This window comes from Myotis nattereri, assembly GCF_964212035.1.
Source record: "Myotis nattereri genome assembly, chromosome: 5".
Classification (NCBI taxonomy): Eukaryota; Metazoa; Chordata; class Mammalia; order Chiroptera; family Vespertilionidae; genus Myotis; species Myotis nattereri.
Genome location: NC_138080.1, coordinates 89,723,628 through 89,750,622, shown reverse-complemented (window position 1 = coordinate 89,750,622; position 26,995 = coordinate 89,723,628). Strand labels below are relative to the sequence as shown.

At 54.5% G+C, this 26,995-nt stretch overlaps 1 protein-coding gene across 2 annotated transcripts in view; it reads left to right on the top strand.

The window, feature by feature from the left end:
* The window catches only part of CAMK2A (calcium/calmodulin dependent protein kinase II alpha), a 58,890-nt gene that overhangs the window by 24,900 nt on the left and 6,995 nt on the right, over positions 1 to 26,995 (top strand). For both annotated transcript variants that reach the window (XM_081091041.1, XM_081091042.1), the window contains exons 4-15: positions 1,660 to 1,714; positions 2,472 to 2,537; positions 2,631 to 2,703; positions 5,598 to 5,700; positions 6,932 to 7,015; positions 7,150 to 7,244; positions 8,495 to 8,617; positions 8,947 to 9,030; positions 10,376 to 10,418; positions 12,888 to 12,928; positions 18,535 to 18,583; positions 25,578 to 25,653. In XM_081091041.1, coding sequence (XP_080947167.1) covers positions 1,660 to 1,714; positions 2,472 to 2,537; positions 2,631 to 2,703; positions 5,598 to 5,700; positions 6,932 to 7,015; positions 7,150 to 7,244; positions 8,495 to 8,617; positions 8,947 to 9,030; positions 10,376 to 10,418; positions 12,888 to 12,928; positions 18,535 to 18,583; positions 25,578 to 25,653 — 892 coding nt within the window. The remainder of the gene's footprint in view (positions 1 to 1,659; positions 1,715 to 2,471; positions 2,538 to 2,630; positions 2,704 to 5,597; positions 5,701 to 6,931; positions 7,016 to 7,149; positions 7,245 to 8,494; positions 8,618 to 8,946; positions 9,031 to 10,375; positions 10,419 to 12,887; positions 12,929 to 18,534; positions 18,584 to 25,577; positions 25,654 to 26,995) is intronic.

Genomic DNA, 26,995 nt, shown 5'->3' with positions numbered 1-26,995 from the left:
GGGCACATGGGTGTCCACTTGACTATACACTTAAAATTTTTATAATAAAATGTTGATTAAAAAATCAAAACAGGATTATATTGTATGTCCTCGGAGGCAACCTGCTTTTTAGCTTTGCTTTGAAATAGATTTAAAACATCTTTCAGGCATTATTTATAAACATAGATCATCATTTAAGAATTAAACATTTTTAAAATTTAATCTTGTGTCCCTTTCCTCCTCCTCCATCTCTGGTCCCCATCTTCCCTTTCCCCGGAGTAGGCACCCAGTCTGGGGTATTTGATCCCTGTTTCTCCAAACTTTTATGTGCAGATATGAGAGCCATAAAGAATTTAGGGGTTTCAGTATTGAGTCAGAAATCCATGCACATGGCAAAAATTCCAATGGCATTAGGGTTCACAGTGAACAGTAAGCCTCACCTATCCATGACCCTTGTTCCTCCAATTCCCCTCCCCAGGGCACCCCAATGCCCACATCTCCATCTCCTCCAGGGAGACGTATGGCATATACAAGCTTAAATGTATCCTTGAGAAAAGGACAACGCACACAGTTTTGCATTTTGCTTTTCACCAAACAACATAATTGAGAGCTGATTCCAAACGAGTGAATAGATAACCACCGCGTGATCTCCACAGCTGTGTAACTTCCCATCGTGCGATCCATCATAATCCTCGGGCCCGCACCCGCTCGGTGCACATTTCTAGGTTGTGGCGCAGGGGAGGGTGTGAACCTGTCTGGGGAGAACCTGCACTTGGCTGGCAGGGTGCAGGCCCCGGAGTCAGCCCCAGGCTTCGGGCCCAGGCGTTATTTTCAGGAGCTCTGGGCTCCTGGGAGCCTGGCTCTGTTCTTGGTAAATGAGGTATGAAGGGAGGACAGCTTTTCAGCATGCCAGAACTCGGGGACTGCTGTCACTGCCGCCTCCACATACTCTATCATCTGCTCAGACCTGGAAGCAGATTGAGGATATTCACTTGGCCAGGGCCAGCGCTGAGTGAGCACCGACTGTATGCTTCCAAGCCCAAGAGTCTCATTCTCATTGTCCAGGCAAGGAACGAGAGGCTCAGAAAGGTGTAGCAACTTGCCCAAAGGCACACAGCCAGCAAGTGGCAGAGGCTGGAGCTACAGGATCATCCCATGATGCTTGTCTGCCCAGAAAGGAAATGGAGAGGTGGGGCGTGGAGGAAACCAAACTTTGACCCAAAAAGGGGTCTGGCCCAGCCAGTGTGGCTCAGCAGTTGAGTGTGTCGACCTATGAACCAGGAGGTCACGATTCAATTCCCAGTCAGGGCACATGCAGGGTTGTGGGCTTGATCCTCCGTTTGGGGTGTGCAGGAGGCAGCCAGTCAATGATTCTCTCTCATTATTGATGTTTCTATATCTCTCTCCCTCTCCCTTCTTCTCCGAAATCAATCAAAATATATAATATAATATATTTTTTAATATAAAAAAGGGGGGGGGTGTCTGTTGTCCTTAAGCCCAGGCCCTCTTGGCAGTGCCTGAAGTGAGGGAGCCCCTGTTCACCTGCATTTGCCAAAGCACCTCGTACCTCACTGTGCTCAGTGACTGAGAAATAGCAGTGTTGCTGCCGGAGGGATGGGGGGGGCAGGGGTAGGGAGCAGTGTGCTTTCCTGTAACCGGCTTCCTTGGCTCCTCCCACAGTCCGGCTCCACGACAGCATCTCCGAGGAGGGGCACCATTACCTGATCTTCGACCTGTGAGTTTGGGCCCATCCTGGGATGTACAGGGCACATCAGGGCGGCCCGAGCAGGGAGGACCTCTCTGGATCTCAAATGCCCCCAGACTGGGCTGAACTCCCTCTCCTGATAGACTTTCCTAGAAGTGGCTGCAAGTTGGTGATCCTGAAACGCCAGCACATTAGCTTTGTCTCTGTTTGTGGCTACCGGTAATAGAAAGTTCCCTTTTGGAATAATGTTAAAGTTTTGAATGCCAGTCGATTGAGTGAAAAACCATAATTAAGTGAGAGGCCTGGTGGTTCCCGGGCTGGCAGCGACTCTGTGATGACACTGGTCTCATTTGTAAAAAACCCCAGCAGCCCTTGAGATCTTGATAATGGAGGAGACTGTGCATGTGGCAGGGACAGCGCCTTCCTCTCAGCTTTGCTGGGAACCTAACTCTACTCTAAAAATAAAGTCTATTGAACAACAAAACCAAGACCCAGCCCTTGGGCTTCTAGGAACCTAATGAATCCTAGTGATGTGTTCTGAGGGCCCCACCCTAGCTCCCACCTGGGCTTGGTCGGGGAAGAGCCAGGAGTGGGAGGGAGGGACGTTAGTGGAAGGGTGGGCTGGAAGCCAGGAAGGGGGTTGCAGCAGGGGACATCCCTGTGAGTCCCTCCCTTTGGGGCTGAGGTTCTGAAGTCCCCAGGCCCCGCCCTTAGCTCCCTGGAGACTCTTCCAGCAGAGGTGGCACCTGGGGCCTCTGTGGGAGGGTGACGGCGCCTGTGTCCCCAGGGTCACCGGCGGGGAGCTGTTTGAGGACATCGTGGCCCGGGAGTATTACAGCGAGGCTGATGCCAGGTGAGTTCCATGTGGCCTGGCAGGGCATCTCGCCTGCCAGCTTCCCAGGGGGGGCCCGTCTTCACGTGGTGACGCCTGCCTTTCTCTCCCCAGTCACTGTATCCAGCAGATCCTGGAGGCCGTGCTGCACTGCCACCAGATGGGGGTGGTGCACCGGGACCTGAAGGTGAGCCCCCAGCCCGAGGGTGCAGCTCCCCAGGGACTGCTCCTCCGCCCCCTGTCCTTCCCTCCACCTGCAGAGCCACTGGTGGTGTCAGGTTCCCTTTAATTTCCCCTTGTTGGGCTGGAGGGAGAATATTCCCCTCACTGTTCAGATAAGGAAACTGGGCTTAGGGAGGTGGAGCATCTGGGCTCGGGACCCAGGCCTCCCGGCTCCCAGCCCCGCGTGCTTTGTGCCAAGCAGGTGAGGCATGGCTAGAATGCCAAGCGTGGCGATGGCCTGGTCCAAATCCCAGCTGGGCCACTTTCTAGCTTCACAGTGTCAGCTTCTTTATAGTGGGTGTTGCCATAGCAACCTCTGCACAGGTTGGCAAGAATGTCAAAGGAGACAGCACAGTGCCTGGTACACAGATGCGGTTACTCTTTCCAGGTCTCTGGCAGCTGGGGGCAGGGGGGCGGGGAGGAGAATGAAAACAGTCTTGAGGCCCTCGGGCCCTCTCTCTTTTCCCACCTGAAGAAGGAGATGGGCAGGACAAGCAGATGCGGAGTCCTGGGGTGGCATCAGCGCACGGTCTTGCTGGGTCAGCACAGACTTCACAGCTCTCTTCTGCTGGACCTCATGGCCTCAGCAGCTGGTAGCTCATAACATCACTCCTTTTGTGCAGAGCAGGAAACTAGGCCTAAAGAGTCCCAGGGCTTTGCCTGAGAACATGCAGTTCAGTCGTATCTGAGCTAAGACTGGAACCCTGGCCTTAGATCCCAGGCCCTGGGTGTTCTAAGGCCAAAAACCACTCAATCCAGCTCCTGCTTCTGCAGTAGCCCCTTCTAGGCGACCATCAAACTTCTGGATATCCATCAAACTTCCGCTTTTTGGTCTTCAGTGACTACAAAGTCACTTCTTACAGAGTAGCCCCTGTACCGTTGGGAAATGCTCCTTCATTCTTCCCTGCTATGGGGGTTTCCCCAGTTCTACCCTCTGGGGCCACACAGATCTATCCTCTAGCTCAGAGCAGCCCTGGAGGCACTTGGGTGGCGTTGTGGTAGCTCCTGAGTCACCGCAGGCTGTTCTCCCACTCGGGATAGGACTTCTAGGCCCTTCTCACCCTGGGCACCCTCTAGTCAGGCCAGGTTCCTCTTTGGGCTGAAATGCTCTGAGCAGAACCCCTGCCCACCTCTGACTGCCATGAGTAGTCCATGGCTCCTCACCTGATCACAGGTGAGCTCCCTGCGGCTCAGAGACTCATAGGTAGGAAGGTCTCTGGCCAGATGGCCGGGTGGCTCTCCCCGAAGGCCTGTTCCCATTATAGCTGCAGCCCCTGCACGGGAGGAGGTGGGGGGAGAGGCAGCACAAATTTAGGCCACTCTGGATGGAATAATTAGTGGCACATTCATCAAATCAGGGCAGGACGGCTGCTGAGACCCAGGACATGTTGGGAACACAGTCCCCAGAGGACAAAAGGGGCCGTAATGAGCTATATTTGTTTGTGGCCCATCTAGCTGTGGGCAGTGAAAGGTCAGCTGTGGGACCCTCTTGGAAATCCAAGTGGAGAAGGGGTCAGAGGAAGCCAGCTGTCCCCAGAGACTTGGAGCCCCAGCCCCCCCTCCCCATGCAGGAAATAAGTACTGACGCTTATCAGGCACTTGCTGTTGCCACTGTGAAGTACTTTACGTGGATGATTGAAATTAACTCGTCTGCCACCCAATGATAGGCACTAGCCCCATGTTCTGGGAGGTAACTAAAGCTTAGAGAGGTGAAATAATTATCCAAATTCCACAGCTGGGATCAGAAGCTAGGGCTATCTAACTGGAAAGTCCACGCTCTTAACTCCTCTCCGTCCTAACTAGGGCGATTTCCTTTCTTCTAGACCCAGCAGGAGACAGCAGCCTCAACACCCCAGAGGCCAGGAGGCCTGTCTGAGGCCCCCATGACCTCCGTTCCCCATCCCTGTCTCTCAGCTTAGAGTGCTTAAGAGCCTGGCTTGGGAGCCAGACTGTGCCGTGATTCTGGATCTGTCTCTTATCAGCTCTGTGATCTTTGTCAAGTCACTTTACCTCTCTGAGCCTCAGTTTCCTCCTCTTTCTACGACAAATGCTTACTAATTACCTGATATGTGTGGGCCTGTCTTAGGTGCTGGCGATGCTGTGGTGGACAAAACAGATAATTCACATACTACAGGGCGACAGATAATGTACAAGCACATAGACAGATGGGGAAAAACAGTACAAATCACAATGAGATCTATGAAGGTAACAAGAAGCTAAGGTAGAAGATACCTGGGGGCTCTTCATAGAGTAGTCATGGAGGGCTTCCTGGAAGGGGTGGCATGAAGGTGAGAGCCAGATGAAGAGAAGAGGCCAGCCCTGTGAAGCTCAGAGGGAGAACAAATTAGGCAGGGGGAACAGGAAGTGCAAAGGCCCTGAGGTGACAACTAGCATGACTATTTCAGGGCTATAAGAATAGGAATAATTATGCCTATCCCAAAGAGTTGTTGAGATGACAAATGAGGTTATGTGTGCAAAGCCCTTCACCTAGTGGCTGGCACATTGTAGGAACACAGTAGATGTTGCTTCTTTTTTCTTATTGTGGTGGTGGCTGTCCCCTCCCCCCACCTCCTGCCCTCCCCTCAGCCCCAGGTCCAGACCCTGAGGGGAGGGGAAGGAGGGGATGGATGGCTGGTGGAGGAAGGTTCTTACTGTTGCAGACTTGCAGTGGGGTAGTCCTCTCTCTGGGGACTAAACTCAGGGCCCTGGGGTTGGAGCTGGAAGTGGGGGCAGGGTGCCTCTGGATTATCCAGCTGCTCCACCTGTAAGCCTAGGCCCCTGGAGATGAGGTCCTGAACCTGCTCATGTCCTCTGGCCCTTTCTTCCCCACCGTCCCCTCTTCTCTCTGGTCCTGGGAAGCCGGAGAACCTGCTGCTGGCCTCCAAGCTCAAGGGCGCTGCGGTGAAACTGGCAGACTTTGGCCTGGCCATAGAGGTGGAGGGGGAGCAGCAGGCATGGTTCGGTGAGTGGGGGCAGGGGGTGTTGGGGGTCAGCCTTGTGTTGATATGTTAGCCTCTAGGAACCTCTGCCTGAACAGGGGCAGGTTGGAGATGGTGTTGGACCAGCCAGGGCTCAGGTAGCAGAGTTAGAGGTCCCTCCCCACCCAGCCTCTGGGTCAGTGGGTAGGGCTAGGCACAGGGACATGGTTACCAATCAAACAGAACATAGCTTCTTCACATGCATAAATACCTACACTGTTGGCTAGAGGCTTCCAGGGGTTTCCCCCACATCCTGAGTGCTGGAGATTATTATCCTGACATTACAGATGAGGAACAGAGGCTACGAAACCTGGAAAAGGTCAAAGGAGATTACAAGGGGCAGAGCAAGGTTTTAAGCTCAGATGATCCAGCATGCTCTGAGATTTGGGCATAACTGAGTCTTTCCCACTATCCGGGGACCCTTTTTAGTGGGCAATATTGCCCAGTGGTTAAGAGCCAGAGCTCCGGGTTCCAGTTCTGCTTCTGCTACATATGGGGTGTGTGAATGGGCCTCCTTGCACCTCTCCTAGCCTGTTTTCTCATCTGGGAAATGGGGACAATAATAGAATGTTCCTCAGGGTTGGGTGAGGGTTAAATGTGATCAGGCATAGAAAGTGCTCAGCCCTGCTTAGCACACTACTCAATAAATAGGAACCATTCTTATGATTACTTGTCCATTATTTCAATCGATCCTCCCAACAATGCTGGAAGGTATTTAAAATAGGAATCCCTAAGCCCTCATTTGACAGATGAGGAAAATGAAGCCTAGAAAAGAGACCTACCCAAGGGATTGAGGGTAAAGGCAGAGTGAGGGACAGCCTCCTGCCATCCCAGGACCAGTTCCTCACAGGGTAGAAGTGGGCCCCAGCTCAGCGTGGGGCTGACTGGCAAGGACATTTTATCTTGAGTACCACCAGCAATTGATCGGTAGTGGCTGCTGGGAGGGTGTGCTAGTTCATGGAGCTGAGTCAGGAGCCTATGGGAAGGGCTCTGGGGTTGATCAGTGACTTCTGCCCTAGGCTCTGGAGTGGGGGCGGTGCCCAGTGACCAGGAGGTCCCCCCTGGTCTAGAGGCGTTGCTGGCCCCATCTGAGGGCAGGAGGTGCTGTTGCCATCTCCAGGGCAGCCCTCATCCCTCCTCCAGCAGGACCTTGCATTGGTTCACTTACGTGCCACCCTCTGTGTGTGTCTGCCTGTCTGTGTGTCTGGGGAGCAGGGTTTGCCGGGACACCTGGATACCTCTCTCCAGAAGTGCTGCGGAAGGACCCGTATGGGAAGCCCGTGGACCTGTGGGCCTGCGGTGAGTCCTTCCAAAGGCCCCTCTATCCCCCTGGCCAGTGGCGTCTCTGGTGCCCGCTCTCCTCTTTCCCATCACTCCCCTCCCCATTGCTTCTCCTCACAAGGGGCTGAAGTTCCTCCTGGCGCTCTCCCCAGGAGTCATCCTGTACATCCTGCTCGTGGGCTATCCCCCGTTCTGGGATGAGGACCAGCACCGCTTGTACCAGCAGATCAAAGCCGGCGCCTATGATGTGAGTGTCACTCTTCTCTCCAGCCTCCCTGCCTTCCCCTGAGCTCCTTCCAGTGAGAACCAATGGCCCGTGAGGTCAGGACCCGAGGATGCCCCCCTCCTGGACTCCCAGTCCTTCTAGGTCTCCTTGCCACTCTCTAGCTGTGGGCCAGGGGGTGAATGGCAGGTGGAGCTCGAGGGCTGACTGAGGCCAGGCGATGAGCTGCCTGTGTCTAACGACTGGGGGCCTCTAAGGGATGGGGTCTAGACCATGGGGCTCCAGAAGGCAGAAGCAGCAGCAAAGTGAGGCGAGAGGCTGGGGGGCGGGGGTGGGGGCGGGGGTGGGGGCGGGGGCAGGCCTTAGATCCAAGTTCTCTTTCTCTCTCTAGGTACAGATTTATAGAGATAGATAGATAGATAGATAGATAGATAGATCTATATACACACAAATAATGATAGCTGACACCTATATAGCACTCTTCTAATGCTTTCTATATATTATTATAGTTAGTCCTCACACCAATCTATGGTATAGGCCAGGGGTGGGCAAACTTTTTGACTCGAGGGCCACAATGGGTTCTTAAACTGGACCGGAGGGCCGGAACAAAAGCATGAATGGAGTGTTTGTGTGAAGTAATATAAATTCAAAGTAAACATCATTACATAAAAGAGTACAGTCTTTTTTTTTTTTTTTTTTTTAGTTTTATTCATTTCAAACGGGCCGGATCCGGCCCGCGGGCTATAGTTTGCCCACAGCTGGTATAGGCACTGAGAGGTTCAATAACTGTCCAGATCCTATAGCTAAGAAATGGTAGAGCTGGGATTTGAACTCAGGCAGTCTGGCTCTCGTGTCTAAGCTTCTAACTACAAACTATACTGCTTTCTTACATGGCTGATTTCTATCAGCCCTGTGTTTTATACATACTTAATCCTCACAACACCTCCAGGTCACATGACTCACCCAGGGTCACTCAGCCCAGGAAGCAGACTTGAACCCAGCCTGGTGATCCTGAAGTCTGGGCTATAACCACAGGCCTGCTGCTTTCCAGATAAGGCACATCCTCAGAATAGCAGAGGGAGGCCCCCTTTTCCTATGCCCATAGTTCTGATTTTTCCTGGGTGAGGGCACCCTGCCCCAACTCCTCCTGGTTATGGATGCCCAAGTGGATGGGCAGTAGGACCCCTGCCTGCTCCCCTGCCAGTCAGGGGCTGGGGGATCGCAGGGGTGGCCTGGGGTAGGCTGGGCAAACCTGGCCCCTCTGCCCCTTTCAGTTCCCATCACCAGAATGGGACACCGTCACCCCAGAAGCCAAGGATCTCATCAATAAGATGTTGACCATCAACCCGTCCAAACGCATCACGGCCGCCGAGGCCCTCAAGCACCCCTGGATCTCGGTGAGCCTTCCTCAGCAAGACCCTTCCCAGGACCCCGCCAGACCTCAGGGTTAAGGCCTTCATGGAGTCCTGTTCCTGTCCCTGGGGTGAGGGGCTTTATCCAAGAGACACCGACCCTGCTGTGGTTCTCAGGGGAAAGTGCATCAGGACGGGGGTGCTATTGGCATTGAATGTCCAGTGCACCAAATGCTACAACAGAATGTTTACAACATCCCCTAGAACAAAGAATTATTCCCCCAAGATGCCAACCACACCCATAAGACACCCTGCTGAGGGGCCCTTGGGCAGGCCTGCCTTCTACTCACAGACCTCTTCCCTACTCCCCCCAGCACCGGTCCACCGTGGCCTCCTGCATGCACAGACAGGAGACCGTGGACTGCCTGAAGAAGTTCAACGCCAGGAGAAAACTGAAGGTAACAGGTCCTCACCCTCCATGCCCCCAGACATGGGAGTCGCGTGGCCTGGGAGTAACAGTGCCCAGGAAACCACTCACTGTTCTTTCCTTCACTGAGTCAACAAACATTTATTGAACACCTGCTGTCTGGGCAGGGCGGTGAGCAGTGGAGACAGACACATAACCAGGACATGATGGGGCCGTGGTGAGTGCTGTGCTTGCACGCCCCGAGGCTGTGGGTGTACACAGCAGGGCCATGAGCCAGGTCTAGAAGGACCAGGGAAGGACCCAGGAAGCCTGCCTGGGCAAGCAGCATGTAAGCTGAGGCCCCAAAGGAGAAGCAGGCATTAAGCCACGATGGGGGTGAGGCCCCAGCTGCCAACCACTGGTGAGGAATGGCCCAGAGACTTGGGTAGGGGTCGTGACCCCAAGGAAATTACATGGAGACCCAGGTGGGCCCTGAGCTGCAGCCTCTCAGCAGGTCCTGTGTGTTCTCGGGGCCATGACAACTGGCCTAGACCTTGCCAGGGACCCCATGGGCAGGTAGGAAGAGTGACCGAGGGGTCCCCATCTGGTCGGAGGAGAGAAGCCATCAGCATGCTGAGTGACAGAGACTGAGGCCCCGGCTCATTGGGAACCTTCTCACCAACTGCTCCCAAGCTTGGCACGGTGGCTCAGGGTGGGGACCTGGGCCACGGGTGGCGGCCAGCATGATGCCAGGAAAACTGAGTATCACCCCCAGCCTCTAGTGGGAGCTGTCACAGAAGAAGTCTCAAAGTGTCAGAATCAGGGGTTCTTAAAACCAGGGGCTGTCGGACTCAGAGAGTGTCCGAGTCAGAGAGCATCAGACTAGAAGGGCCACTGCCCCCCAGCCCCCTTGCTGACAGAAAGGGCTTTTCTGCATTAACCTTCCAGGGTTTCAAGCCCAGGGATGTAGTAAACTAGAGTGGGTGCTGAGTGCCCCGGGCGGAGGGTGGACACAGGAGGGGCCCTGGGGTGCAGGGTCTACTGTCCTTGCCCAGGCAGGACACCTCCGTGCCCTTTAGCAGCCCCCTGACAGGTGTCCCGGGCCCATCCACCAGCTCTGGCCAGGCCGGTGGGACCTATTAATATCTGCTTCTAGAATGGCCCTGTCCCTGGAGCGGTGCCAGCTAAGGTTGAGTTCACCCTGGTTTCTCCAGGGAGGTGGGGGTTGGTCCCTGGGCTGTGGAATGGGGGACTTGTGAGGGGCAGCGGCTCTGGCTTTGTGTATGAGTGGAGCACCTGCCTCTCCTTCCCCACTCATCACCCATTTCTCTGTCTCTCCTCTCCCCACTCACCTCTGGCTTCTCTCCCCACCACACCCTCTCCTCTCACCTGTGCAGGGAGCCATCCTCACCACGATGCTGGCCACCAGGAACTTCTCTGGTAGGTGGTAGGACCTCAAAGCCCCAAACACATCCTGTAGGAGTGGGAACATTGCCATGTCAGATACCTGGGTACCCTCAGGCCAGGGGGCCTGGGAGAGGGGGCTGCAGAGGACCCCGTGACTGGGGGCTTTGCTCACGTGATGCAAACCTGCACCCAGAAGTGGAGAAGGGTCAGAGGTTGGCAAGCTACGGGCCCACGAGGAAGGGAAGGGTCAGCAGTTCAGCCTGTGTCCCCTGCCTCACAGGAGTGCTGGGTTCTCAGGCTGGGCCAGCCAGAGGGAAGGCCTCTCAAATGTGGGTCCAGGTCCAGGTGGGACTGAGCAGTATTCCTGCTCCCCGTGGTTACAGAGCCCTGTGCTGAGCAGTCCCCATGGCCTTTACGACAAGGCAGTGGGGGGCCATCGCCGTCCCTGCTTTCTGAAGGAGGAAACTGAAGCTCAGGGGGCTGGACGTGGGAGGCCCCGGTGGCATCGCTAGGGGGAGGCAGAGCCTGTGATCAGCACAGGTTTGACCAACCTCAGGGCAAGTGCCCGTAGCCAGGGCAGGAGCCTTCGGCCTTGGCCAGAGCCAGGCTGGTTAGGGCAGGGAGTGCCCGCTGACCTGTGGCATGTGGCCCCCAAAGAGAGAAGGGGAAGGGATTAGTGTCAGGGTTTAACAAGAAGCTCCCCTGGCACACTGGAGAGTTCTAGGACCAGCGCTGCCAGAGGCTTCTCTCTGGGAGCCCGGAGGCTGAGAGGGCAGCTGAGCAGATATGGCAAAGCTCACCCGAGGGGCCCTCTGCCTGGGGCTGGAGCCAGCCTGAGAAGGTTGCTGTGGTCACGTGGCTGGCTCCGCAACAAGGGGTCGACTCTGGGCGGCTGCAGCCCAGGCCTCGCGAGAGGGTCCCCCTGCCCAGTTCATGAGCTGGGAGAATGAGACCCAGCGTGGGAAAACCTGGGACTTCGGGTCTGAGCTTTTGCCACAGCCTGAACTGCCTTCCCATCCTCTCCCCAGACAAGGATCCTGCAGCTCCTCAAACTGAAACATGAGCCACCCAGACAGAGTCTTTTTTTAACAACTGAGGTGCCCCTAGAGAACTCTAATCCAGAACTTAAAAGATGGTGCCCATGGGGTTACTTCCAATCTCTAGGTGTGCTTGGGGGTAGAGGGAGGGGGGGGGCAGGGGTGTTTAAAAATTTTTTTGCAAAGTGTTCCCAGCACTTAAATCAGGAGATTTCCCAGAAAAGCCCAGATCTCTGTCTTCTCTTGAAAATCAGAATATGTGGCCTCACAGACCCCCCCAGTCTTGCCATAGTGGCTGGAGCTGCGAGGGTTCCCTGGAGGCTGGAGGGGCAAACACTCCCGGCCCCGCTGAGCAGCCTGGTTCAGCCCACAGGCCTGTGGGGCAGGGACAGCCATTCCTTTCGGCTTTGGATCCAGCGGTACCCACTTGCTTACAAGAGGGTAAACTTTGGACGAGAGCCAGGTAGGGGTCATTGGAAATGTGAGGGTGATTGGGAAGCTGGACAGACCAGGAACCCCATCCTTCAAAGCCTCTGGGGCTGCAACGTCTTGTACGCCCCTTGTGGCCGGCTCACTCTGCAGGCCACCAGGAGACGCACAAGTGGCACCATTTATTGAGCATCTACTGCACAGGGGTCAAGCGCAGTGCTAAGTAAGCTCTTTATAGACACCCCATCTCCTTCAACGTAAAGCATTCGCTTGAGGTCTGAGCGGCCGGTTGTCAGGTTGGGCAAGGCTGGGCACTCATGCCACTTCCTGGCTGATGCCCTCCCTCTCCATGGGCTCTGGCCAGGAGGTGAGGGGGAGGGAAAGGGAAGTGACAGAGGTGGAGCCGCCCTGAGATCTGTTGCTCTGCTTTTCCTGGCTACCGGGGGCAGAGCCAGCCCCAGCCTGGAGCTCTGGAGTTTGAGGGTGGGGAGGCCTCCGCCAGGATGGGTGCTCTGGCAGCGGTGGGCCCCACAAGGGGGCATCTGCTTCTTGTCACTGGCAAAACACGGCTCGCAGCTGTCCGGCGTGAGTAGGCAGGGCTGACACATGACCTCTGCAGCAGCATGGGGCTAAAATTAGAGCGGGCTGGGTTGGGGAGGGAGCATCCTGCCCCGGCCGGGCAGCCGAGCCTCCGGGTTGGCCACACCAGCACGGGTGGTGACCGGGATCCAGAGGGAATCCCCGGGCTCAATCAGTAACTCACAGTCCTGGGGCGCACTGGATACCTTCCTCAACCTCAGCCCATGGGGCTGGGGGGTCACCCTTGCGATCGCTGAGAACTGTGGGAGCCCAGGCCCACCTAGGGGGCCACTGGCAGTCCCAGGCTCCAAGGAGGGAGGAGAAGCAGCAGGAGGTCTCCCAGATTGCTGAGCCGGCTCCCTGCCCTCCGGCTGCCCGTGGATGCTGCTCTTCCTTGCCCTCTGGGCCCTGGTGCCCTGCCTGGTGTTGGTAACCCTCTACTTTCTCTCCTCCATAGGAGGGAAGAGTGGAGGAAACAAGAAGAACGATGGTGTGAAGGTAAGCCCCCCGGGAGCCACCAGGGCCTGCTCTGGCAGCGTTTCCTTCAGGAAGGCCCGGCTTTCAGGCCTGGCGAAGACCCAGGCCCTGCTGGTGGTGTTCGGGGCAGATGCGGTCTCTCCTGCAGCCGGGCCATCCCAAGACCCAGAGACCTGGGCTTCGGTGCCCACCTCTCACCAGGATCAGGGGAGGAAGCGGGGGAGGGGGGGGTTGAAAGCCGGTGGGAGACGCAGATGGCCTGGGGTTGGAGTGGGCACAAGGAAAGGGGCAGGTCAGAAGGAGGTTTCTGGGGTTCTCTGGGGCTGGAGGACTGCTGAGCAGGGGGTACCAGGAAGGGATAGAGATGACCATGAGGAGTAACTTCCCTTTTCCCGAGTGTGGGCTGGCAGGAATGGATCCCTGACCCAATACACCGCAGTCCAAGAGGATGGACAGCAATTTCTCTACTTTGGGGTCCAGAGGTGCCCTCTCGCCCTGAAGACCTGCGGTTCAATGCTAAGCATCCCCGCCTCCCCCGACCCAGGCCTGCCCTCTGTCCTCCCTCCCAGACCTGAAGCCCGAGCTACTTCCACACACACCCCTGACCCCGCTCCCCTCCTCTCTCTTCTCCCTCTGCTCTCTGGGGCCTGGTCCCACTCTCTGCAGCCGCCTTCTCCCTGCCACTGGCTCGCCTTGTGGGTTCTCCTTTCTTGAGACCCTGCCTTTCTCTGGGCTCAGAGCCCTGCCTGGCCAGGGCCCCAGGGCTGGGCTGTGCCCAGGACACTGGAAGGTGTGGGACGTTGTCCAAGCACAGCCACCAGGCAGGCTGGTGGCTCTGTGGCTTCATTTGTAGTGGCATTTACAGTCTCAGGTCGCAGGCTTTGGTCTGTCGCGGTTACATGGGAGGGATCTGGGCTGGCTCTCAGAGGCCAGGGTTCGGGACTCCCCTCTGCTCTTAGCCCTCTGCAGGCTTGAGTTTTCCCATAGGTACAGTGGGCAGGTGGAAGGGTGTAGACTCCATGATTTCCAGGACTTCAGCTTTAAGAACATACCAGCAAACAAACAAACCGACAAAACCCTATCTAATCACTCTCCCTCTCGTCTTGGGTGCTTGAGGGATACCTAAGTATTTGGTTATCAGTTGAAGTCCGTGGTTTTCAAACTGAAGTCCTTGGAACCCCAAGGTTCTGGGGAAGCACCTCCAGCAGCAGATGGGGTGGGGTGGGATTGGAAGCGGCAAGCAGAGAAGGTTCTGGGCTTCCCATGCCCACTTCAGCCGGAACGGCTCCATGTTACAGCCAGCACCGTGGTTACGAGAGTCTGGGCGGGCTTAGCAGCCGCAGACCTTGGCTGGCTATTTGAGTCCCCTGAGCCTGTGTTTCCTCGTTCCAGCAGAGAGGCTCACAGGGGTGTCCACCTCGCAGGGCTGTTTGTGAGGATGAGCCAAGATCACGTGTGTCGAGGGCTTAGCACAGTGCAGGGCGTGCGACACATGTTCATGAGGTGCCGGCCAGTGTTGTTATCTTTTCTGTTTTATCTATTGGACTTCCGGGTTCAGATTTGTCTTGAAAACAGAGTTTGCTCAAGAGAATATTTGGTAATCCACAGACCTAAAGCCGGCACCATTTCTAAAGTTGTCATGCACGCATCCCGAGTCCCGTAGTGGAACTCAGAATTGAGTTTTGGCTCACCTGCTGTTTGGCTCACCATTTGAAAGGGAAATGGGGGGATGTACAATGTGGGGGTGGCCGGTTTGGAGCCGCTGGAGCGCTCACTGGCCCTGGTTGGTAGACACTGGGGCACGGGGTTCCCTGGGGAAAATTGTATTTGGGAGATGGGGGCAGAGGCCACAGGTGCTGGCATGCTGTGGCCCAGGTCAGAGGAGGAGGCGGCAGCAGAGGGAGGGTCTGCTTGGCTCCTGGTGTGGCCCTGGCAAAGGCTAGCTCAGAGCCACTGCTGTGAGGTCAAGGCCTCCCTCAGGCAGGGTCTTGGGACAAAGCTCTGGTCTGGCTCCTCCCAGGCAAAGCCAGGAGGCGGAGCCTGCCGGAGGGCAAGGCCATGGCATGGCGGGGCTCTCGCTAGTTATAGTGGGTGCAGCTGAGGAAAGTACCCCTCCTCCTGGCAGCTAAGACAGACCCTGAGTGACTTCTCAGGGCAGCCTGGGTGGATGAACCGAAGCTCAAAGGCTATTCCTGGCCTGACCGTCTCTCTGTAGTGCAGCCTCCTTCCCCTCCTGGGGCTTGGCCAAGGGGGAAGTCCAGCTGGAAGACAAGTCTCCCGGGGCCTCGCCCAGGATTCGGGGCACCCTGCCTGCCATGTGTCACTCCGGGGTCCAGTCATGTTTTCACCGTGAGTGAAACTGGCTCTACTCAAGAAGCCAAGGGTTTGACTCTGGGCCCCGCCGTCCCTCCCTTGGGGACCTGGGTCATCACTTCTGTCATCCGTGCAAAGGAAGATGGCAGTGGCTTGCGAGCCTGGTGGCCATCCTGTGCTTCTTCCACTGACACACGTTCAGCCCAAGTGAGGAAATCTTCCTACAACACTGTCCTAGAGACAAACCACCGGTTCCACCCGGGGCTTTGACGAAGAAGCAGGGATTGGTCCTGCCGCTGGAGGCCAGCCGGCCAGCTGGAGTTAGAGACATGGCACAATACTGTACTGTAAGGGCTTTTAAGGGCTTTTGAGGCTAATTTCGACCACACTTCTCATTTCTATCATCCTTGCTAACCTTAGAACCATGCTTTCTTCCAGGTGGTTCTAAGAGATGTGACTCTACTTTTGGTGAAAGACTTGTAAATTAGACGCTAACGTGCCGGTCAGTGTGAGATTACTGTTAGTATCATCATTTGTGACTCAGGGAAACTGAGTCTTCCTATTATCAAGAAGCGATGCCCCCCTCCAACCACCCCGAGGCCTCCCCTGCTATGAGGAGGGGCCGCCTGCTCCCACCCCTTAGTCCACTCACTGCCCCTGTTGGTGTCCCATCCGTGCCGTTGTGACTTCTCGCTCCCATGTCCCATCCTGTCACTGTACGTCCGAATCTGATGCAGTCTCTGCTCTGTGTGCCCTCCTCGTGTCCTGCCTGGAACCTCCTGGCCCCCCGGGCCGGTCCTCAGGTTTCTGCTGTCAGCCAAGCTGAGAGGGCCTGTGCCCTCCCACAAACACTGTGCCTGGCTTGGCTCCCTCCAGGAGTGAGGCTGACTCTAGGAGGAGAGGAGAGGAAGGGAGAGGAGAGGAGAGGAGAGGAGAGGAGAGGAGAGGAGAGGAGAGGAGAGGAGAGGAAGGGCTGTTTGTAGGCTGCTGGCTTTGGAAGTCATGCTGTCCAGCCCAGCTGGAGCAGGTGCAGGGGCTGTGCCCAGTGAGCCACCCCTGCCATGTCTGCAGAAGCCCTGGAGAGAGAGCACAGGATCTCAGCCCAGAATTAGACCCTCAGAACATTGTGCTTCTCCCTGGAGGACCCACCCTAAGGGCATCTGTATTCCCTCCTCAGCTCCCCCTCCCACCCCCTGCAGTGCAGCAAGGAGAGCAGCCTCATGGCCTCAGAAGTGAATGGTTTGGGAAGGATAAACCTTTGAAGAGTGGCCAGGCTGTGGGTGCCTGAGGTCTGGACAGAGGAGAGAGCGGCACTTAGGGGTTCTGGCCTCTGCTCTGCTAGCGGCCAGCTGAGAGACCCCGGGCAGATCACTGCCCATCTTTGGGCCCCAGTTTCTCATCTGTGCAATCCAGTGTCAGTCTTGAGCTGCAACCCTCTGTATGAGTCTTTAGGACTCTTGGCTTAGAGCTGAGAGAAGAAGATAATCTACCTTTGAACTTTCTCCTTTCTTCCCTTGGTTCCATAGCCAGTAATACAGGGAAAGCTACAAACTCCCACAAGGTAGAGTAGGCTGAATGGCAGGGCCCGACGGCTCAAATTCTGGGCTCCGCTCTATCTCTGGCTGTGCCTCAGTTTCTCTCTCAGCATAAAGGAGTTGGCTAGGCCAGTCGCTGGGAAGCTGTGAACACAAGCAGAAGTTCAAAGGCCATTTGAGAGGACTGGTTCCCACACTGTGCCCTGCTCTGGAATCTCCTGGAGATATTGTTTTAAACGGAGATCCCTTGGTCCCACCCTAGGCTGAGTTCCCAGACTCCTTGAAGGGGCCTGGTTATGTGTGACTAGAACACTTGGGGGCCTTTCAGCAGAGATGCATGGGAGTCTAGGAGGAGAGATTGGGCCTCATCCCGAGACCCAAGCACCCCTTTGTCCTTCAAGAGCTGTGGATTCTGGAGGCCTTAGGCAACTGGCATCCGAGACCCAGGTTGACTTCCCCCAGCAGAGCGGGGCGTAGAAGGAGCCCTGGTCCAGGGGAGGCCTGGCCTGGAGCTTGGTGATTAGACTGTGAGACCCAGGCAGCTGTGCGTGAGGCCCCAGAACTTTAGGCTGAGAGAGGACTGGTCCCACCAGGTCAGCTGTTGCTGGTGGCCCTGACTCCTTGCCCCCATGCCCTGCCGGCACAAGCCCACTGAGGATGACCCTGAGGCCCATCCTCCTTCCGAACCTCCCCTGTCGTCCATCCCTCTGCTCTCTGCCGTTTTCACGCTGTGTCTTTTCCTGTCCCATCTCTTCTCCTTGTTTTTCCAGAAAAGAAAGTCCAGTTCCAGCGTTCAGTTAATGGTGAGTGTCTGCCGTCTCCCCAACGCCGGTAAATGCTGGGCCTCGACCCCTTGCTCCTGCCTCCCTCCTGCAGGCTGCACTGGGAACCCGGGGCGGGGAGAGGGTGCTCAGGGCGTGCTTGGTACGTGTGCCTCGTGTGACAAATATGTGTGTTGCGTGTGCGTGTTGTTGGCGTGTTTCTGTTGACACCTCCAACTCCATGGACCAGACCAGTAGCCTGACAGTAGACCTGAGAACTCTGTTGGGTATGAAGGTTGATTTGAACCCCATCCCACATCCAGCCCTTGGCTTCTCGCTTCTTCCCACCCTCTGCTCTGGAACTCATCTCAGGGCTTGGTTTGTGCCAGTTGTGACGAAGGGTGGAGGGGCGTGGTTTGGCCAATATAGTGGGCGCCGTAGAGGCCCTTCTTGAGCAAGGCTATACAGGGCCTGCCGGTGGCAGAGGAGCCACCAGCCCTGCCTCTGTCTAAACGTTCCAGTGGTGGCATGGTGGCCCATGTCCCTCTTCTTCTGATTCCATTGTTATCTCCCTCAGTTGTGTGGTTTTTCTCTCCCTGAAAAGCCCAGCTCTCTCACACTGGGCCTCCCTCTCTCTCTCTCTTCCTCTCCTGCCAATGTGTGTATTCCTTCCCCATTCTGTGGCCACCATGTGCCTCTCTGCCCCTCTACACCCTCTCTATGATCCCTTAAGCAGAAAGGGCCCAGGAACCCCTCCCAGCCCCTCCAAAAAGTCCAGGGTTCTCCTTGCATCCATCCCTCCATCCATGCCCCAACCACCAGCCACCTGCTTAGCTGGGCCCTTCCCCCCGTTAGGTTCAGAAGTCTGACAGGTTTTCAGGGGAGCATCCGGATGGCAGAGCCAATGAGGCTTACAGAAACCGGGCCGCAGCATCAGGCAGCCGGGGCAGCCCCCCACTGGCCGCGCCCCCTCCTGCTGGCCAGGCAGGCCTCAATGCCTCCCTGTTCTCTCTGGCAGGAATCTTCAGAGAGCACCAACACCACCATTGAGGACGAAGACACCAAAGGTAGGGGGGCCTTGCCTTTGGCGTCTGGGCCCCAAGGCCTCCTCAGGCCCCCTTCACTGACAGCCCCTGGTTTGAAAGGACCCCATGCCAACCTGGTGTCCTACTGCTCTGCAACGAACCTCCCTTTGGTTCCTTCCAGGCTGAGTACACTGTGCCCGGTGTGGGATACTCAGCCCACTGGTGGTACACAGCTGGACTTTTCTTATTGTAGGGGTTATGCATTAACTTTCATATGTGTTAGAAAAAATCAATGTAACACAGTCATGTCATAAATGTATCACAGTGGTATGCATTTGCCTTTTGAAATAAGCATTTTTGAATTTTTTTAAGTGTGCTGATTTTTAAAACATGAATAATTGTAAGGAAAGGGAAAGCAAAAAGTGCAGAATGGGAAGCATTTGTATGGGAAGCATGGAAATCCCTGCCCAGAAGCAACTAGCAGGGAGGGAGCAAACTGCATATAATTGTGATCAGATAGTAAGAGAGGAAGTAGTAAGGACAGTAACAGAAACAATGGCTGTGCTGTGGGCTAACCTGGAAGTGCTTTATATTGACCTGAACTTCATCACAACCCTCTGGGGAGGTGCTGTAATTAACCCCATTCGTTCCACAGCCCCAGAAACAGAGGAGTGTCTTCAGGTCCTATAGCTCCCAAGGGTGAAGTCAGGATTTGAATCCAGGCAGTGTGACTCCAGGGCCTGGCCCATAACCACCACGCTGGGGGCCTTGGTGTGTGGAAAGCGTGCATCTTTTGGCCAGGGGACACCAAATTGCTGGATGAGTTGGTGACATTCTGTGCTGTCTGCACCCGGCCCTCCTCATCCCCCTGGGACAGGGAGACCAGAGAGCTCAGGGTTCCCACACTTGGGCACGTGTCAGAGACGCCTGGGATCCCTTGAAATCTAGGAAGACACCGTTGACCTGGAGAGATCACAGCTGGACCAGTTTAGCCATTTTTCAGTAGTTTAGATAATTTTCCTCTAAAAGAACATAATGGTGGGGAAAAGAGCATTTCATTATGCAATAAATATTTTTGCACAATTGTAATTCAGGTTTTAAGACAGCTTTGATACAATAAATGCCATGACTACCTCTTGACTCTGCCAGGATACCCTGGAAGATCAGCCCCACCCGTGTACGGCCCTCTCTGATCAGTCCCAACTGTGGGGGCGCGGGGGCTGGGGGGGGAGGGACTCACTAACGCCATAGTCTGGCACTAGAGCAAATCCGTCTTCCATGATGGCACTAGTGCCAACCTTTAAAAATATATGATCTTGAAGAAGAATTCCTCGTTAGGGTCAAATCAGCCTTCTAAGTCCCTCAAGTATAATTCTCCACCCGTGCCTGGCCCTGCCCCTGTGGATTCCGATTCTATGGTTTTGCACTGGGCTGAGACATGGTGTTTCTGTGACCAGCCCCATAGTTGAGGGCTCACTGTCCTGATGGTAAGATTGGGATTTTTGAGGAGACTTGCCGTGGCCTCATAATTCTGGTCTCAGAGCAGTTAGGGACCATGGAGGCGAACTAGCTCTGTGCTTCTTCACTGGGGTCCATTTGCTGGTGGACGTTGGACAACTTACTCAACCTCTCTGAGCCTCCTTAACAATAAAGAGTTGATGATAATCGTTCCAACCTCAGAGGACTGCTGTAAAGGTGAAATGAGAGGCTGCATGTAGAGTGCTTACACGGTGCTTGGCACATGGAAATTGTTTAGTGAATCTTAAATTCTTTGTGAAGCTAGAGCTTGTGGTTGACAGGAAGCCACATGCCATTTTTGGAGCATCAATTTTACTGAAAGATTATTTTAAGGCAAATATTTATATATTAAGCAGACAGAGAAATATTTGAAAGAGAATGCAAAATTCGTGTGTGCTGTACATGTAAAATATGAGCTGCCAAAGACATTTCCCACCTGGGGGAATGGCTCTGGGTTGCACCCCCAAGGCCCCACATTTACAGTCATCATTCTCTGCTTTAGAACACCATGGGAAATTTTGTGAAGCCTTGAATTTTATTTAGTTCATCTAGTCCCCACTTTTTTCCCCCTTCTTTTTTACAAATGTTATTGATTTTAGAGAAGGAGGAAGGGGGAGAGAAAGAAACATCAATGTGAGAGAGAGATGTTGATTGGTTGCCTCCCGTATATGCCCTGACAGAGGATCGAACCTGCAACTTAGGTATGTGACCTGACCAGGAATCGAACCCGTGACCTTCCAGTGCACCCGATAGTGCTCCAACCAACTGAGCAACCCCAGCCAGGGCTAGGCCCTCTTACAGAGGAAATCTGAGCTCAAGGAGGAGGAAGGGCACATCGGGGTACTGATGGCAGAACTGGGGCCCATCCCTGCCTCATTTCCCCGCACGCAGAAGGCCCTGTCTGATGGGAGAGACACTGGCTCAGCCAGGAGCTTCTCCCGCGTTTGGCAGGAAAGAGGAGCCCTGTGCCTCCCACAGCTTCTCCAGGCCTCAGAGAAACTTTCCAGAGAACCATTTCCTGGTGTTGATCTGCTAAGTCTTCTTCCTAAGTGAGAATAGCAGCTGGTGGGGTGGATTCCGACCTAACATTAAAATTAATTAGAAATGTCATCCTCCAGGGAACATTTTCCCATGAGCAAAGGAAGGGACATTAATATTTCAGAATACCTCGGGCCTCATGCACAGGACTCTCACCCTCCAAATTTCACTGGGCTCTGCCAGGCTTTCTCCTCATTCCCCTACCTCCTCCTGGTCAGCTCCATGAAAAATTAATTTCCTCTACAGCCCAAAGAGCTGCCTCAGAATCTCAGCAGAGACATTCTGGGGAATATCAGCCAGGAATGCTGATCCCATCTCAGCCTTGGCATGCTGTGTGACCTTGAGAGAGTGCCTTAGCCTCTCTGGGGCCCCAGCTTTCCCATCTGTAGGGGAGCACTCCTGACTGTCTGGGTGAATACCTGGCAGGTGGAAGTGCACAGCTTGCTCCTGAGCAGCTGCTGAATGAACCCCTCACACAGCAATGGGATTGCTGAGGGCACGAGAGGGGCCCAGAACCAGAGTGAATTTATCCAGATTTAAGGAACACTAGACTCCCAGATTTTTTTGTCCCAGAGAATGAAGCTAGGGAGATTCTTGCCCATTAGGCATTGGCTGTTGGTATAATTGGTGTCCTGAGTGGCTGGAGGCAAAACCAAGTTAGGTACTATCTCAGGCTACATTAATAGAGGTATAGTGTCCAAAATGGGGAGGGGAGAGAGAATGCTACTCCAGATTTGACATTGTGTAAAATCCAAGCCACACCTGGGATTATATGCTTACACTCAGTGAGGCGTTGATGAGTAGATGGCCCGCTTGAGTCAGATCCTGAAAACCACATCCTGGAGGCCTTCAGCCCCGAGGAGAGAAGACTGGCAGGGGAAAAGGCATAAATCCAGGCAGCAGACAACTCAGTGCAGGGCCCCAGATGGCAGAAAGGAACCAGAACTATAGCTAGGGGCCTTCAGGGCGACAGATTTCAACTTGAAAGAAGAGGGAGGCTGGCACCAATGGTGAGAGCTGTCCCACAGTGCAGTGGGCTTCCCACTAGGCTGCAAGCCCCAAAATGTCAACCAAGACGAAAGCCTCACATATAGGCTGCTGGGAGGCGTCCTCGCTGAGGTTAGAGGCCATCCTCAGGAGCAGCTTCCAATTCAGAGACTTGCACACGATAATAACCACAGGCCCGGCTGGTGTGGCTCGGTGGTTGAGCATCGACCCATGAGCCAGGAGGTCACAGTTCGATTCCCGATCAGGGCACATTTCTGGGTTGTGGGCTTGATCCCCACTGTGGGGTGTGGAGGAGGCAGACAATCGATGATTCTCTCTCATTATTGATGTTTCAATCTCTCTCTCCCTCTCCCTTCCTCTCTGAAATCAATAAAAATAAATTTATGTTTTAAAAAAGAAACTAACCACAGCTCTCATGTAGGGAGTGCCAGGTTCTGCTCTAAGTGCTTTACATATTGCATCATTATTTACATAAAGAAGTTGTTATAAAGGGCTGGGAACAGTAGCTGGTTCCTAGTGAGGACCACATATGTATCAGCTATTTTTTTTTTGATATATTCTTAACTCACATAATCCTTAGAACCACCCTATGAGGTAAGTGCTATTGGTAGCTCCATTATACATATGGGGAAACTGAGGCATGGGGAAGTCCCTTGCCCAAGGTCCCAGAGCCAGGATCCAAACACTGGGATTCTGGCTATAGAATTCATGCCTTTGACCACTTTGCTAGCCTCTCTGAGATGGCACGAGAAGCAGCCCACAGGGGACAGGGCATTAAGCACAGGCTCCTGGGATGTCAAGCTGGATGCATTCTTAAAGTCCAGATGGAGGAGGCAAGGGAGGTGGCACTGGCCCCATGCCTGCCGTGAGCACATGGACTCGCTCTGGGTCATCACCTTGGTTCCGCGTGGGAGAGGCTGGGATGAGGTGTCTCCTGGCAGCGGTGGCTTTTTTCCATCCTCAGTCTCCAGCTTCTGTGCAAGAGGGCAAAGTTGACCAGGAGGCCAGGCTCTTGGACTCCCAGAGACAGGCCACTAGGCGACTTGGGCAATTCCAGGAAACGGCAAAAACAGCAGCCCTAGACCCTGGTTTGGTGCCATCCACTCATTCATTCATTCTTGCTGCCTCTGCCCCAACCTCAGGCAAGGCCCCAGAGTGACCTGGCAGAGCTCATGGTCTCAGATGGACTCATTCCCAGCCCTGGTGATTATTCAAAAATAATTTGTTGTTCATGGTGGTAACAGACATTAAAGATGAACATTGCTATATCTGCTGAGCACCCACCATGTGCCAAGAGCTGTGCTGGGCAGGGGCCTCTGCCCTGAGGGGCATGTGTTGTGGGGGAGAGTGTGATGGCTTTGGAGCTGCAAACGCTGGGCTGTTGGTCCATGGTGCAGACAATTTAACTTCTCTCACCTCCAGATTGCTTACCTGTGATGTGGAAGTGATAGCCACATGAAGCTGTGCTGTGAGCTTTCAAGATCTTGTAGGTTGAGCACACAGCACAAGGCCTGGTGCGCTCATTTATTTAATAATGAGTTCTCCTGGGGGCAGGCCTGTTCCAAGCTCCTGGGATCTAGCAGCTAAGGGCAGCCACAGCCCAGCCTCTATGAACTTGTATTTGAGTTGGGGAATAGACGGCATACAGGCCCCGAGCATCAGGAAACATGGTGGGGTGCTGGGGCCCGGTGGAAGGGTCCTGGGCTGGGAGCCAAACTGCACCCTGTCTGCTCTATGTCCCTGGGCAAGTCGCAACCCCTCCCGGGCCTCCGTTTCCCCAGTAGCATGATAAGAAGGCTGAGTCCCTGTCTCCAGGGGTTCTTCCAGCCTGGCTGTTCTGTGACTCTGTGTCCTCTGGGTCTGAGGTGAGTCCTGGTGTGAGATGGGGTGGGGTGACTTGGGCAGTGATGAGGAAAAGGGCAGGGACAGTCTCAGCCAGGCATGGTCTCTCTCTCTCTCTCTCTCTCTCTCTCTCTCTCTCTCTCTCTAACTCTCTCCCACATTCCAAACTGAGAAATGGGCTGCGTGCCCATCTACCTCACCTGAGGCTGCTCCATAGGCCAATGAACTGACCGGATTTGGAGCTGAGCTTGAACCTGGGGGAGGAGTGGGAGAGGGCGTACCTTTGGGAAACCATGCAAAGCTTCTGCTAGAGCTGTCCTTCTGGGACCAAGAGACCTGGCCTCAAAGTCCTGCATTACTGAGGCTTAGTCTCCTCAGGTGTCGGCTGGGGGAAACCGGCCCTGCCAAGCTCCCAGGGTGTCTGTGAGGAGCAGATGTGGCAACCATGTGGGAGGATGCAGGAAAGGGTACTTACACCGTGTACCTACTGTGTGCCAGGCTTTGGTTTGAGTGCTTCGTGCTCATCGCCTCCTCCCAGCTTCATGCCAAGGAGGGGAGCACTATCTCATCACACAGACCAGAGAACTGCCTGTGGCCCACATTTGCACACCTTGTAAGGGCCTTGGTTGGAATGTATTTATTTTCTTTTTTTAAAGAATACAGCCTAGAATGAAAGGTCCTTCTACCTATAATTGCTCCCGAGCTTTTTTTTTTTCTTTATCAATTTTTGGAGAGAGAGGAAGGGAGAAGGAGAGAGAGTGAAACATTGATTGGTGTCCTCCCTCACACACCCGACCGGGAATCGAGCCCACAACCCGGGCATGTGCCCTGACAGGGAATCAAACTGGCAACCTTTCGGTGCATGGGATGATGCCCAATCAACTGAGCCACACTGGCCAGGGCCTGGGTTGGAATTTAGATGAAGCCTGTCTGGTACTGAAGCCTGGGTTCTTTCCACGATACTTTTGGCACTGAATGAATGAGAGGTGTTGTCCCCATTTTACAGATGGGAAAACTGGAGCTCAGAAATCACACATATAAGAAAAGTGATGTCTAAGCCTCTACCAGAAAGACAGCAGCTGTTTGTATTGTTTCGGTGGCGGCAGGGGAGGCCGAGTCTCATTATGCCTAGAAAGTTCTGGAAAGCTCAGAACCTGTTTCCTACAGGCACCCAAATGGAGCATAAAGCTCCCCATACCTAAGGGATGAATAAGCCCTGAGACATTTGTTAGCGGCCCCAGTTTGGGCATGGCTGCTAGTGACAACCATGACAGTTGACCTTGTTTTGACAGGAAATTGTATTTGGAGTCAAAACAGGCCTAGGGTCGGAATGCCCTCCATGGCTGCTTTTTGGAGGCAAAGGCTGGCAGCTAAGACACTGGCTCTGTCTTTTGTGGCTGAGGGAACTTTCATACCATTCTCACCTTTCTGGGCCTCAGTTTCTCCTCTGTGAAATGGGAGTAATGATACCTACCTGTCATGGCTACTGTGAGGATAAATGAGACGCTGTATATGAGGCCCTCAGCTCCCAGTACAGGGTCTGGCACATGATGAGGACTCAGGAAATGGTAGTTGGTGCTTCATTACTGTCACGATTGCTACTATTTCTGTGTCCCCTCCTGCCTTACAGTGCGGAAACAGGAAATTATAAAAGTGACAGAGCAGCTGATTGAAGCCATAAGCAATGGAGATTTTGAGTCCTACACGTGAGTCGGCTGGGCCCATCCTGCATGTCCTGCCTGGATTGTTGTTCGGGGGGCTGATGGCTAACTTTGGGGTCTCGTCTCTGACCCTCAGTCACTCACTCTGCATGTGCTGTGAATCAGAATGAACTCGAGTTTCTGTTTTGCGTTCAGACTTTATGCTTTTATTAAGCTTTCTGTCCAAAATGCTTCTCTATACCTTAGTCCTGCTCCTCCTGCTCCTCATTCTCGTTCCCCAGGACTCTTTTGCTTCCCTGAGGAAAGAGGGGGTGATCTCCACTGCAGCACGGGCTCCTCAGGAAATGCGCTGGGAAGGAGGAGAGGGAGGCAGGTCCCTCCTTAGTCTTGCCTTGTGGGCCTGGGTCTTCACCCTGGACCTTCTCAGACCTCTGACCTCAGCTGGGCAGGAGTGGGCAGGAATCCACAGGGTGTGTACCTCCAGTGAGCAAGGGTGAGCAAAAGAACCTCAAAACGGAACCTAAAACTCTCTAGGGAATAAGGCAGTGTGCAAAAATAACATGAAAGGAAACAGGTGGTATAAGATGTTCTCTGCACACCTACCTGTCATGGCCAGCCCTCAGAGGGGCAGCTGTGTGCAAAAGCTGAGCTGATGCGCCCCCTGGTGGTCACCCAGACACCCTTCCTGGTCTGGCCCAGAAGCCGGCCCTGAGCCTGTCTTCAGCTGCTCCAGGGAGAGCCAGGATTCCAGGCTGAGGACTCAATCTCTTGGTGAGGATTGTTAAGGCCTGGGCCCGGAGACCCCACATATGCTTTCAGTGGACAGAAACTGCCAGCTAAGGCAGAATAACCCTTGCCTGTTGGGTTCAGTGAGGGGAGAGCAACCTGGCTAGGTTTGCTCCTTGGGCAGCCTGTTCTTGGTTTCCACTGTGCCCAGGAGCTGAAGTAGGTTTCCCAAAGGTCTGGCAGTCGCTGTGGGAGGGTTTCCACAGCGACGGGTGGCAAAGCCTCAGAAATCTATTGGTTATCTCTGGAGGAACAGGACCTTGGAAGGTGCAGGTGTTAGACTGAGGCCACAGGTACATGTGTGTGCATGCACTTGTTCATGCATGTAGGTTTGCGATTGTGTGCACAGGGGTGTGTGCACTGGGTGTTGCACAAAAGCATGGAAATGCACTGTTAAATCGGTTTTGCAGTGGCCCTAGAAAGAGTTCAGTCAGCCATGGGAGAGCCAGAGAATGGCGCCGGGAGGACACAGCCAGGAAAGGGGGCAAAGAGAGGTGGTGTCTGTGGACCTCAAGTCTCTCAGTGCCATTTATGGGACTCCCCCACTCTGTGATGTCACTGTCACTTTCTCTGGCATCTGTAGTGTACTCTAGGTTTAGAC